Source organism: Suncus etruscus, chromosome X, assembly GCF_024139225.1.
Source record: "Suncus etruscus isolate mSunEtr1 chromosome X, mSunEtr1.pri.cur, whole genome shotgun sequence".
In the NCBI taxonomy this organism is placed as follows: Eukaryota; Metazoa; Chordata; class Mammalia; order Eulipotyphla; family Soricidae; genus Suncus; species Suncus etruscus.
This window is the reverse complement of record NC_064868.1, coordinates 22,738,317-22,749,850: the sequence shown is the minus strand read 5'-3', so window position 1 is coordinate 22,749,850 and position 11,534 is coordinate 22,738,317. Positions and strand designations below refer to the sequence as shown.

The following is an 11,534-nucleotide window of genomic DNA, read 5'->3' as shown; positions in this document are numbered from 1 at the left end:
CCAGAGAATCACTTCAGTTTCTTCAAAGTAAAATAGCAAGTACTAAGTTCAAACCAATACTAAGTTATTTTCTTAATAAGTACACATATATACACAGAAATGTGTGAGCGTGTCTATTTCCAAACATTGTATATTGAAGCCAATTATCAATGAATTGATTATATATGTAATTTAGTTATAATTTTAATTATAAAAATATGTAGTGTAATGGAAGCATTGCTGTTTCCATGGAGGTAATTATTATATAAAAAAGGGTTTACTCATAAGGAAAGTCTGAAAATAATGTGTACTGCAGCCCCAAAATGTAGCTCCAAAATCTTTCTTAGTACTGTGAAAAATATCAATCTCCGCTATACATCATTATTCCTCAACAATGGTATAAGGATATGTGGAATATAGTATAGTATACCTGTTCTTTTCATTTAATAAAAATATTGTTTCAGAAGCTTCATCATATTTATAGTCTTTCAACTATTTCCAAAGTATGGATTAAGAGTTAATGTGGGGGCCGGGCGGTGGTGCACGAGGTAAGGTGACTGCCTTGCCTGCGCTAGCCTTGGACGGACCACAGTTCGATCCCCCGGCGTCCCATATGGTCCCCCAAGCCAGGAGCAACTTCTGAGCACATAGCCAGGAGTAACCCCTGAGCGTTACCGGGTGTGACCCAAAAACCAAAAACCAAAAAAAAAAAAAAAAAAGAGTTAATGTGTTTATTTTGCACAGTTTTCGAATGTATTGCTTTAGTATTTTGTATGACTCAGGTGTTCAACTGCTGAGGCAGTAACAGAATTTGGTAAATACAATTCCCAATAATGGTAATAATACTTTCAGTACAGTAACACCAAATGAGGTATCTAAGGAAATTCGTGTTTTAATTGCAGGAGAATTATAAAGAAAAAGTGATGCAATTCAGCAGAAACTCCATTTAGCATTTCAGAACTATAACCCTTCAAGCTAAGAAGTCCATTAATATAGTCACTGTTTTAATCTTACATTCAGAGATTACTTAATAGCAGTTTTTAACTTGAACACTAACTTGATAGCCCAGATTTCTAAATGATTTTCTCCCTTAGTTCTTGAATTTTTTTTGTAGTTACCCATATAGCCTTATTTTATTTTGTTTTGATTTATTTTGTTTTGTTTCTGGTTTTGACCTATACCTGGCTATGTTCAGGGATCACTCTTGGCAGGCTCATGGGACCATATGTAATGCTGAGGACTGAACCTGGATTAGTTGCATGTGAGGCAAATTCCTAGCCACCTACTGAACTATTGCTCTAGCTCCTATCCTTATTTTATAAAACTCAAATCAAAAATGAAATTTGAAATGTAGCCACTATTTTATGCTTTTATGGTCTCTTTCACATCTAGAATTCTATATATGGTTCACTTTTTTAAAATATTTAAACAAATATTTAAAGGTATTTGTTATATTTACTACTTTCCTATTTTCTGTCTTGGATAATGTGAGGTGATGATTAAGCTGATACTCTGGTTAAAAAAATTACTATAAATATTATAGAGGAACATCCTATTTCTTAGAGAGTGGAGAATGTGATTTGAGATAATAATGTCAACTCTAATGGAATCTGTAATGATATTAAACAATTGATTTGTCTGCTTCCAAACATATATTGAATATCGAAGCATATTATCACTATTCTGAATTCTTAGCATAATGATGCTGTTCACAAGTAAATTGATATCAATTTACTATTCTTGGATTGTTCAAATTATTAGCACAATAAAGTCTACAGTATGTGATCACTGTCAATTATAGTTCAAAATAGTTCAATGAAAATAATATGTGTGCTCCTGATACTTCTCTGATTTCCTTTTCAGTATATATAGAATACATAATTATATATTATCATTTCCTTTATAACTTTAACCATTTGATGCCCTTTTAGTTTTCTGGGCCACATCTGGCAATGATTGGGGCTTGTTTTTGAATCTGCACTCAGGTATCACTTTTGCTAGGGATTGGAGTACCTTATGTGATACCTGAGATTGAATCCAGGTTGACTATGTGTAATGCAAGTACCTTCCCTGCTGTAATAGGTCTCTGGCCCAGGATGCTTGTTGTTTGTTTGCTTGCCTTTGGGCCACACCTGGCAGTACTCAAGCCTTACTACGTCACTTCTGGCAGGGCTCAGGAGACATATAGGGTGCCAAGGATCAAACCCAAGTTGAAGGCAAGCTACCTACTATACTATTGCTCCAGCAATCTCAACCTGAATTTTAAACTGCAAAATTTATCTTTTTGTTTTATTTATTTATTTTTGGTTTTTGGGTCACACCCGGCAGCACTCAGGAGTTACTTCTGGCTCTGTGCTCAGAAGTAGCTCTTGGCAGGCTCGGCGAACCACATGGAATACCGGGAATCAAACCAAGGACCGTCCTGGTTTGGCCGCATGCAAGGCAAACGGACTACCGCTGTGCTATAGCTCTGGACCCATATATCACAAAATTTAAAATATTCTTTAATTTTTAGGTAAGTAATAAAATAAAAAGTTTATTCAGTTGCTGGAGTGATTGGATAGTGGATAGGGTACTTGTGTAGTGCTGACCTGAATTTGATCCTTGGCATCCCTTATAGTCCCATGAGCAAGCCACGAATGACTCCTAAAAGTAAAAACAGGAGTAAGCCATGAGTACCATTGGGTATGGCTTAAAACAAAAACAAAAAAAGGTTCATCCAACCTTAATATGCATATATACTAATTGTACTCTATCTTTGGGAAGGTCTGAGAAAAATCATGTTTGTAATGGACAACACACATACTACAATAATTTGATTTTGCAAATAAACACTTAGCAAATTATTTAAAACATTTTATTGAATTAATAAATTTACTTATATTTAGTTTGTTGCACTTAATTAAATATGCCCCTACCTTTGCTACTTCTACAAATTATTGATAGTGAGCCTGAGATGTGGCTCAATGGTAAAGCACATGCCTTTCATGTATGAAGCTTTGGGTTCAATCTCCAGCATTGCAAAGACAAAAATAACTTGATGGTAGACAAATCTGTAAAATGAATGACTCTTATTTGACAAATTAATAAGCTCTTCATTTGCAAAAGCTTCCAATTATGTTTTGAGAATATTATCACATAATAAGTAGGCAAAGGAGGGAATTCTAACTTCTGTTTTATGTGCTGATTTAAAGACATCTTTTTTTTTACTGGGAGTCATTTTATATGCCACTAAAACTAGGCACATTACAATTTTTGAAATTCTTGTAGCAATGGGAGCTATCTATACTACACTTAATACTTAAATGCCAAACTTTCACATTTGCATTAAGAGCAGTATTTATTCATGGATAGCAGGTGTCTTGGATTTGTGCAGTATTTTCACCAACTGCTTATTTTACAGATGTGTCAATTGCCCACATAGTAAAACAGGCTCTCACAGAAAGGAAGAACCCATTGCAACAAATGGAGTTGTTTTATATTTTAGTTCTGGGCATTAAAGAAATACATCAAATTGCTACAGGTCAGTAAGGGAAGTCCAGGCATAATCCTTTTCAGTTGAAATTTGGAAGGAAATTGGTAGAGGCAAATATTGATGCAAGCAAGACTTTCCTTATCTTTGCTTGAACCTAAAGGGAGAGAAGGTTTGAGATGCTAAGAAACCTGTCAGTCTGATAGCAGCTCACTCTCCATGGTCTCATTTTTATTTTTGTTTTGGGGAAGGCACACGCAGCCATGCTCAGGGGTTACTCCTGGCAGGCTGAAGAGACCAAATGGGATGCTGGGGATAGAACCTGGGAAAGCCGTGTGCTAGGCAAACGCCCTATCAGCTGTGCTTGGTCTCGCTTTTAAACAAACAGTAAAATACTTGTCCTGGGTGAGAGGTAAGGGAGAAAGAGAAGGAAAGGAATGGGGAGGAGGAGGGTAAGGAGGAGATAAAAGGGACAGAGTTTAAGACACTTGCTTTGTACAAGCCAAATCTGGTTTGATGCCCTGAACCTCCAATGATCCCCTCTAAGCACCAAGAGGAGTGATCCCCGAGCAGAGAGCCAGGAGTAAGCCTTGAGCATATCCAGTGTGGCTCAACAACACTTCACAAAATAAAACAGCCCATCATCCCTCAGTGATATTTCTTGGCATGTTCCATCTTCACATTGGCCTTGATATTGGATGCTAGTAATAGGAGCAGTGTTAAAACCAAGTAATCCTGAGACCTAGTGAGGAATAATTTTGTCATTTCGTGGTGACTAAAATATTCCCCCCCAAAAGAGAATACAAATAGAAAATAATAAGATAAAATCAGGGGCAAATGATGATGTCCTGCAGGCTTTCTTTCAAGGTCTACAAAATCACTGCAGGATCACTAGCAATTAGTTAACTAATTACCCCTATTTTGCTTAGTAGGAAGAAGGCTTCTAATTCTGAAAGGCCCCAGTAAGACTGTACTTGTCCAGTGCTAAGAGAAGTTGAGGTTCTGGGAGGCTGGTGATTATGGGATGGAGGCACGTGGCCAACTCAGTGCCCTATTAGCTTCTACTTGAAAGGGTTCAGTGAAAATAGTGACAGGCAGGACACTTTTTCCTCCTCCCACTCATACTGTGTCTCTCCTTCCGTCCAGTCCAGTCACATCCAGTGCATCAGGACACCAGGCACGTCGAAGATAGGCCCTGATCTTGATACCTCTCATGGCTAGTGAGAGCTTCCTGCCAGGATCTCTGGACACAGTGCAAAGGTAGAAGCCAATTTGGCCCCCGAGACACACAGCACCCTCTTACAGGACAGCTCAGCTCCTGCCAATGAGCAGGTTGCGGGTGTAGAATGTTTATCAACAGAGAAACCAACATATCTTTTTGAAAGAACCTGAGTGACACTTTACTGCCTGAAGGAGTTGCATGCTCAGTCTCCTCACACCTTCTCCCCATGCAGCAGAAGTTGACACCTTCATTCAGCCAGTTCATCTTGACAGCTGTCATGGGGAAGGTATGTAGGGAGTTCCTCTCACTGGGCAGTAATTCCTAAGTAATCTATCCAAAAGCTTCACTGCCCTGACAGTGAGACTGGCCACATAGAGCAAATAACACAGCTTATAAAAAAAAGATTAGTTCACCTGGTACCATACTTGGGTAGGCCTTTAGGTAGGCCTGGTGGACGCTGGAAGCACTGTATCATCCAGCCCTGCAATGAAGTGTCTAGTCATACTGCCACAAACATCAGGAAGTAGCCCTGGAGCACTATCTGGGAGGCATTCCCCCCAGAAATAGTACAAAAATTAGACCTACCGCACAAGAAGCAAAAAGGAGCCATGATTGGAAAAGAATTTCTAATTTCAAAATTAACCCACTATAATATTCAAAATTACTACAACTGAGCATAGCTCAATACATCTTTTTCGACAAAGGGAGTATAAGAAAAGAAGTTATCATTTATTTTTAAAAAAAGTTTTAAAAAAATGAAATGTAGAGGAAAAACTTCAAATTAATGGCCTTGTTAGACAAAGAGCCTAACAACAACCTCACTCTTAATTGTATCTATTTTACTTATGTTATCATCATCTTTATTACGTTACTGCTGCAAAATGAAAAAAATATACTGTACCATTCCCAGTCTCAGAAGAAAGTATTTTCAAAAGGTTAAGCCCAATTATTGTTAAGGGAATAACTTAACACATTTTCACATTGATTACGTTTTCATTTCTCCTAAATTCTTAACTAAAGAAGGCAAATCCAAGTAACGTAACATTTAATTGGGCTGAACGAAAAATAAAAACAGGGAAGAGGTGGAGGCCTTGACAAACTTTATTTCGTTTCGTCAAATGTTTTTAGTAACAATATTTAATTCTTTATCATTTCCAGGAACACGTTTCCCCATGACAGATTGTCCTGTTCTAGATCAAAATTAATATTTCTCAATTTGATACAGAAGGTATAAACATATTTCTTGGTGATAGACAATGTTCAGAAAAACCAAGGGCCACACCCTGCCACAAATGGACTTCCTGATTCAAGACCTGCTCAGTTTATGCAGATATTTTCAGACCCAGTAGTGCCAGGACTATCCCTGGTTGTAACAGAGAGCCATGCAGTGATGGGTATCTGCTTAGGTCCTTGGGCATGTGCCACTAATTTTCTCCCTGATCCCCCAAATGTAATTCTACTGTTACTTATCTACTTGCTATACATACTTCATATATAAATTAATTTGTAAACAAATGAATGCTTTCAAATCTTTTTACAACCAGATTGATCTCCTGACTTTCTTTTCTGTACCCACTCTATCCTACGTATCCTGTTGATTATCCTCATAGCTTAATGCCATTCCACTTACCGAACTTCTTCCACCATTTACATAATTTTCAGCTCTGCAGAGGAAGATATGGCCCCTGGCATCGAGAAAGAGTATTGTTCCCCAAGCACTAGCCTGTCTGTCCCCTTAAGCCAAAATATCCCTTGTGTGAATGAAAAATAGTAGACTCAGAGAAAGAAAAGAAAGATCTCCAATTTGCCACATAAATAGTGTTCCAGCTAAGAGAAATACATTGTGAAGTAATGACCCATCAGAATATATCAGGGGGGAGAACAGGGAATAGAGAGTGTCTGTCCCACTGTGAGCAGAGTGCAGCCCAAAGGGGAAGCCAGCGTTAAAAAATGAAGCCTCCCATGGCAAATCATTTCCCAAGTACTGGAAAACACACTGTGAGGAAGGGTCTGGGGAAAAGAAGTCTCAAAGGAAATATCCAATCTTTAATTTCTCTCATTTAGTTTCCCTTCCTAGAGGGCTGTTTTGGGAACTTAGCTACACATCCCTCTTATTTCCTGGGTTCTCTTTAGGAGAAGAAGAGGGAAATTAAGAGACAGTGTCAGACCATATGATAGCTCAGAGAAACAGTACATGCCTGGTATACACAGAACTCATAATTAACTCCTAGGCAATATATGTTTTTTGAAGAACTGCCATGTACAGCCCTGGTCACCCAGGGTACTGCTGGGGAGCCCTCAAACCAAACAAAAGAAGAATCAGTCTGGGGCCCGGAGAGATAGCACAGAGGTGTTTGCCTTGCAAGCAGCCGATCCAGGACCAAAGGTGGTTGGTTCGAATCCCGGTGTCCCATATGGTCCCCCGTGCCTGCCAGGAGCTATTTCTGAGCAGACAGCCAGGAGTAACCCCTGAGCGCAGCCGGGTGTGACCCAAAACCAAAAAAAAAAAAAAAACAGAAGAATCAGTCTGTAAGACTAGTATAGCCTCTGGACAGAACTGGAACAGGAATATATTACCAGTTCAACAACTAATCAACATTGCGAGTTAGACAAAATAGTAAGTTCTTTATCTGTTAAGTAAATTTAATTATTTTACATTATAGTACTTTTAGAATATGTTGTATCTGTATATGCATAAGATTATATGAAAACAACTCGAGAATAGTATGAAATCATTAAAAATGACAATGATTCGTATCATTTTCATCTCGGATGATACCACTGCCTGCTTTGAATTATTTATAAAGATACTTATCATTGAATACTCAGTAATATTAGGGAAACAGCACTGATCTCTTGCTATGGGTCACAGTGATAATACACTGAGTACAGTACATGCTTTGGAGGTATGTGTCCAACCTGGGTTCTACGCTGGACACCACAGATGGTCCCCTGAGCCTTGCTGTGGGGTACGGCCTGTGTATGGAACCATGGTTAAGTCCTGAGCACTGTCCCTGTAGCTCCCAAAGGCCCTAACTAAAACCACATAGATCAATATTCTTGCGGTTTATTTCATTCAGGTGTAGAGGTGTAGAATGGTCATCTTTAGCTACATATTTAATTCTTTATCATTCCCAATAACACGTTTTCCCATGACAGATTGTCCTGTTCTAGATCGAAATGAGGATTTCTCAATTTGATATAGTAGGTGGAAACACTTTTTTGGTGATAGATAATGTTCAGAAAAACCAAGGGCCACACCCTGCCACAACTGGACTTCCTGATTCAAGAACTGCTCAGTTTATGCAGATCTTTTCAGGCCCAGTAGTGCCAGGACTATCCCTGGTTGTAACAGAGAGCCATGCAGTGATGGGTATCTGCTTAGGTCCTTGGGCATGTGCCACTAATTTTCTCCCTGGTCCCCCAAATGTAATACACACTGTTACTTATCTACTTGCTATACATACTTCATATATAAATTAATTTGTAAACAAATGAATGCTTTCAAATCTTTTTAACAATCAGAGTGATCTTCTCTGACTTTCTTTTCTGTTCCCACTCTATCCTACATATCCTATTGATTATCCTCTATGCTTAGTGGCATTCCACTTACAGAACTTCTTCCACCATTTACATAATTTTCAGCTCTGCAGAGGAAGATATGGCCCTTGGCATCGAGAAAGAGTATTGTTCCCCAAGCACTAGCCTGTCTGTCCCCTTAAGCCAAAATATCCATTGTGTGAATGAAAAATAGTAGACTCAGAGAAAAAAAGAAAGATCTCCAATTTGCCAAATAAATAGTGTTCCAGCTAAGAGAAATACATTGTGAAGGAATGACCCATCAGAATATATTGCTGTCAATCGGGGAGAACAGGGAATAGATTGTGTCTGTCCCACTGTGAGCAGAGTGCAGCCCAAAGGGGAAGCCAGCGTTAAACAAATGAAGCCTACCATGGCAAAATAGTAAGTTCTTTAGCTGTTAAGTAAAATTAATTATTTTATATTATAGGACTCTTAGAATATGTTGTATCTGTATATGCATAAAATTATATGAAAAAAACTCGAAAATAGTATGAAATCATTAAAAATGTAGCTCCAAAAGGCCCTAACTAAAACAACATAGGTCAATATTCTTGCGGTTTACATCATTCAGGTGTAGAGGTGTAGAATGGTCATCTTTAGCTACATATAACTTGAGTTAGTAGAATTAGTGTCCACATAAAAAGCATTTGTACAATTACCCTTTAATCCAAACCACCTGGTTATGTTCACTATACCTTAGAGTCAAGCCCTCACTAGCCATAAAATGTACGTTAACCACAGGGTTTTGACTCTCACGTTGGATCTGAGGCTTTGACCTTTCTGACAACTTCCCGACTCTTGCCCACACATAGTGCCAATGAAAATTATATTTCAGGAGGAATTGTACATGCCTAAATTTCCATACTGCCTTGCTAGTCAGAAAATTGCCACTCAGTAACAAGCATAAGGAATATGCCCCCCCCTCCCCTTTAAATTTCACCTCTATGTCATATTACTTGTGTGAGTCCAACTGACAGGCTCAAGCTTTCTCAGTAGAGGGCTGTTTTAGGAATGTAGCTACACATCCCTCTTTTATTTCCTGCATTCTCTTTAGGAGAAGAAGAGTGAAATTAAGAGACAGTGTCAGACCATATGATAGCTCAGAGGAACAGTACATGCCTGGTACACACAGAACCCATAAGTAACTCCTAGGCAATATATGTTGTTTGAAGAACTGCCATGTACAGCCCTGGTCACCCAAGGTACTGCTGGGGAGCCCTCCAACCAAACAAAAGAAGAATCAGTCTGTAAGACTAGTGTAGCCTCTGGACAGAACTGGACCAGGAATATAGTACCAGTTCAACAACTAATCAATATTGTGTGTTAGAGAAAATAGTTCTTTATCTGTTAAGTAAATATAATTATTTTACATTATAGGACTCTTAGAATATGTTTTATCTGTATATGCATAAGATTACATGAAAAAAAACACGAGAATAGTATGAAATCATTAAAAATGACAATGATTAGTATCATTTTCATCTCGGATGATACCACTGCCTGCTTTGAATTATTTATAAAGATAGATATCATTGAATACTCAGTAATATTAGGGGAACAGCACTGATCTCTTGCTATGGGTCACAGTGATAGTACACTGAGTACAGTACATGCTTTGGAGGTAGCTGTCCAACCTGGGTTCTACGCTGGACACCACAGATGGTCCCCTGAGCCTTGCTTTGGGGAAATCCTGTGTATGGATGCATGCTTAAGCCCTGAGCACTGTCTCTGTAACGCCTAGACGGCCCTAACTAAAACAACATAGGTCAATATTCTTGCAGTTTACTTCACTCAGGTGTAGAGGTGTAGAATGGTCATCTTTAGCTACATATAACTTGAGCTAGTAGAATTAGTGTCCACATAAAAAGCATTTCTACAATTGTCCTTTAATCCAAGACACCTGGTTATGTTCACTATACCATAGAGTCAAGCCCTCACTAGCCATAAAATGTACGTTAACCACAGGGTTTGGACTCTCACCTTGGATCTGAGGCTTTGACCTTTCTAATAACTTCCAGACTCTTGCCCACACATAGTGCCAATGAAAATTATATTTCAGGAGGAATTGTACATGCCTAAATTTCCATATTGCCTTGCTACTCAGAAAATGCCACTCACCAATAAACATAAGGAATCTGCACCCCCTCCAGCCCCTTTAAATTTCACCTCTATGTCATATTACTTGTGTGAGTCTATGTGACAGGCTCAAGATTTCTGAGTAGAGGCTAAAATTTCCTCCACTTAGCACCCTTAGTGCCAGCACTTTGCATTGAAGAGAGTGCCCACAACACACAGTGGCGTTAATAAGTCGGGAACTTCAAGGTTAATTGTATTAAGTTTAATTTTCTAAATTTAATGAACAATCTAAGAAATACAGTGCAAAACTTGTTTCCTGTGAAAAAGTATCTGCCAAACGAACATTATAGTAACTTTTTCTTTCACCTTCATACTAACTGTGGGGTATTCCCCCAATTTCAAAGAATATAATGCCTATGCTGATATCAGAACTCGTGTAAAAGGAAAAAACCTGACTTCAGTAAGGATGAAAATCTATTCCTGCACAGTCATAGAGGAATCAAAGTTCCTGTCTTCTTCGGTTATAGCTGTAACTTGGGTTCTTACTTATCTTCTTCTTTCAAAAGGTCTTTGAACTGGGCCAGTAATACGCTGGGTTCATGGCCAATGATTGTTGCCAGAAACTCAATGACTTGCTTTTTGCTGGTTTCAGCATAGGCTTTGGGGCCCCAGAGGAACTCAAAGCGTGGAGGATCACTCTTGGGGATCTGTCTATATACCAGGTAGTTGAGCCTCACCAGATCTATTGTAATCAGCTTCCGCGGCTCCCCATAGAGGGAGTGCTTCCTTCCAGGAAATACTTTCATCTTGCCCAGGTATTTCCAGAGATCTTCCTCTGTGGCGCGGTTGCCCTTCAAGAGGATGATGCCCAGGATATTCATCAGAAGACCGGTCTTGGGGAGCCCCTGGCCAGGACGCAGCCTCCCATTGTTGGGGAGTTTAATCTTGCTCACCAGATCAAAGGAGTGGATCACTGGGTCTACTTCCATGACTTTGACTGCGAACTCCATCTCAATGCCCACTGAAGCTTTCTTTAGGATTTCGTCAAAGTGCTCTTCTAACTCTGCACCGATGATCTCTAGCATATCCTTCTTCAGAATGACTTTCTTTGTTTTGAACTTGCACAACAGGAACTGCTCCAGCTCATTAGCCTTCCTTGCGACCTGATCCGGATTTAGATATAGTGGGCTTGCAAAGAAGGAT

At 39.0% G+C, this 11,534-nt stretch overlaps 1 protein-coding gene across 1 annotated transcript in view; it reads right to left on the bottom strand.

The window, feature by feature from the left end:
* Window positions 1–10,873: 10,873 nt before the first annotated feature.
* Window positions 10,874–11,534, bottom strand: part of LOC125998779 (melanoma-associated antigen B5-like) — a 50,469-nt gene continuing 49,808 nt past the window's right edge. The window contains exon 2 of the mRNA XM_049766845.1: window positions 10,874–11,519. Within this exon, the coding sequence (XP_049622802.1) occupies window positions 10,874–11,519 (646 nt within the window). The remainder of the gene's footprint in view (window positions 11,520–11,534) is intronic.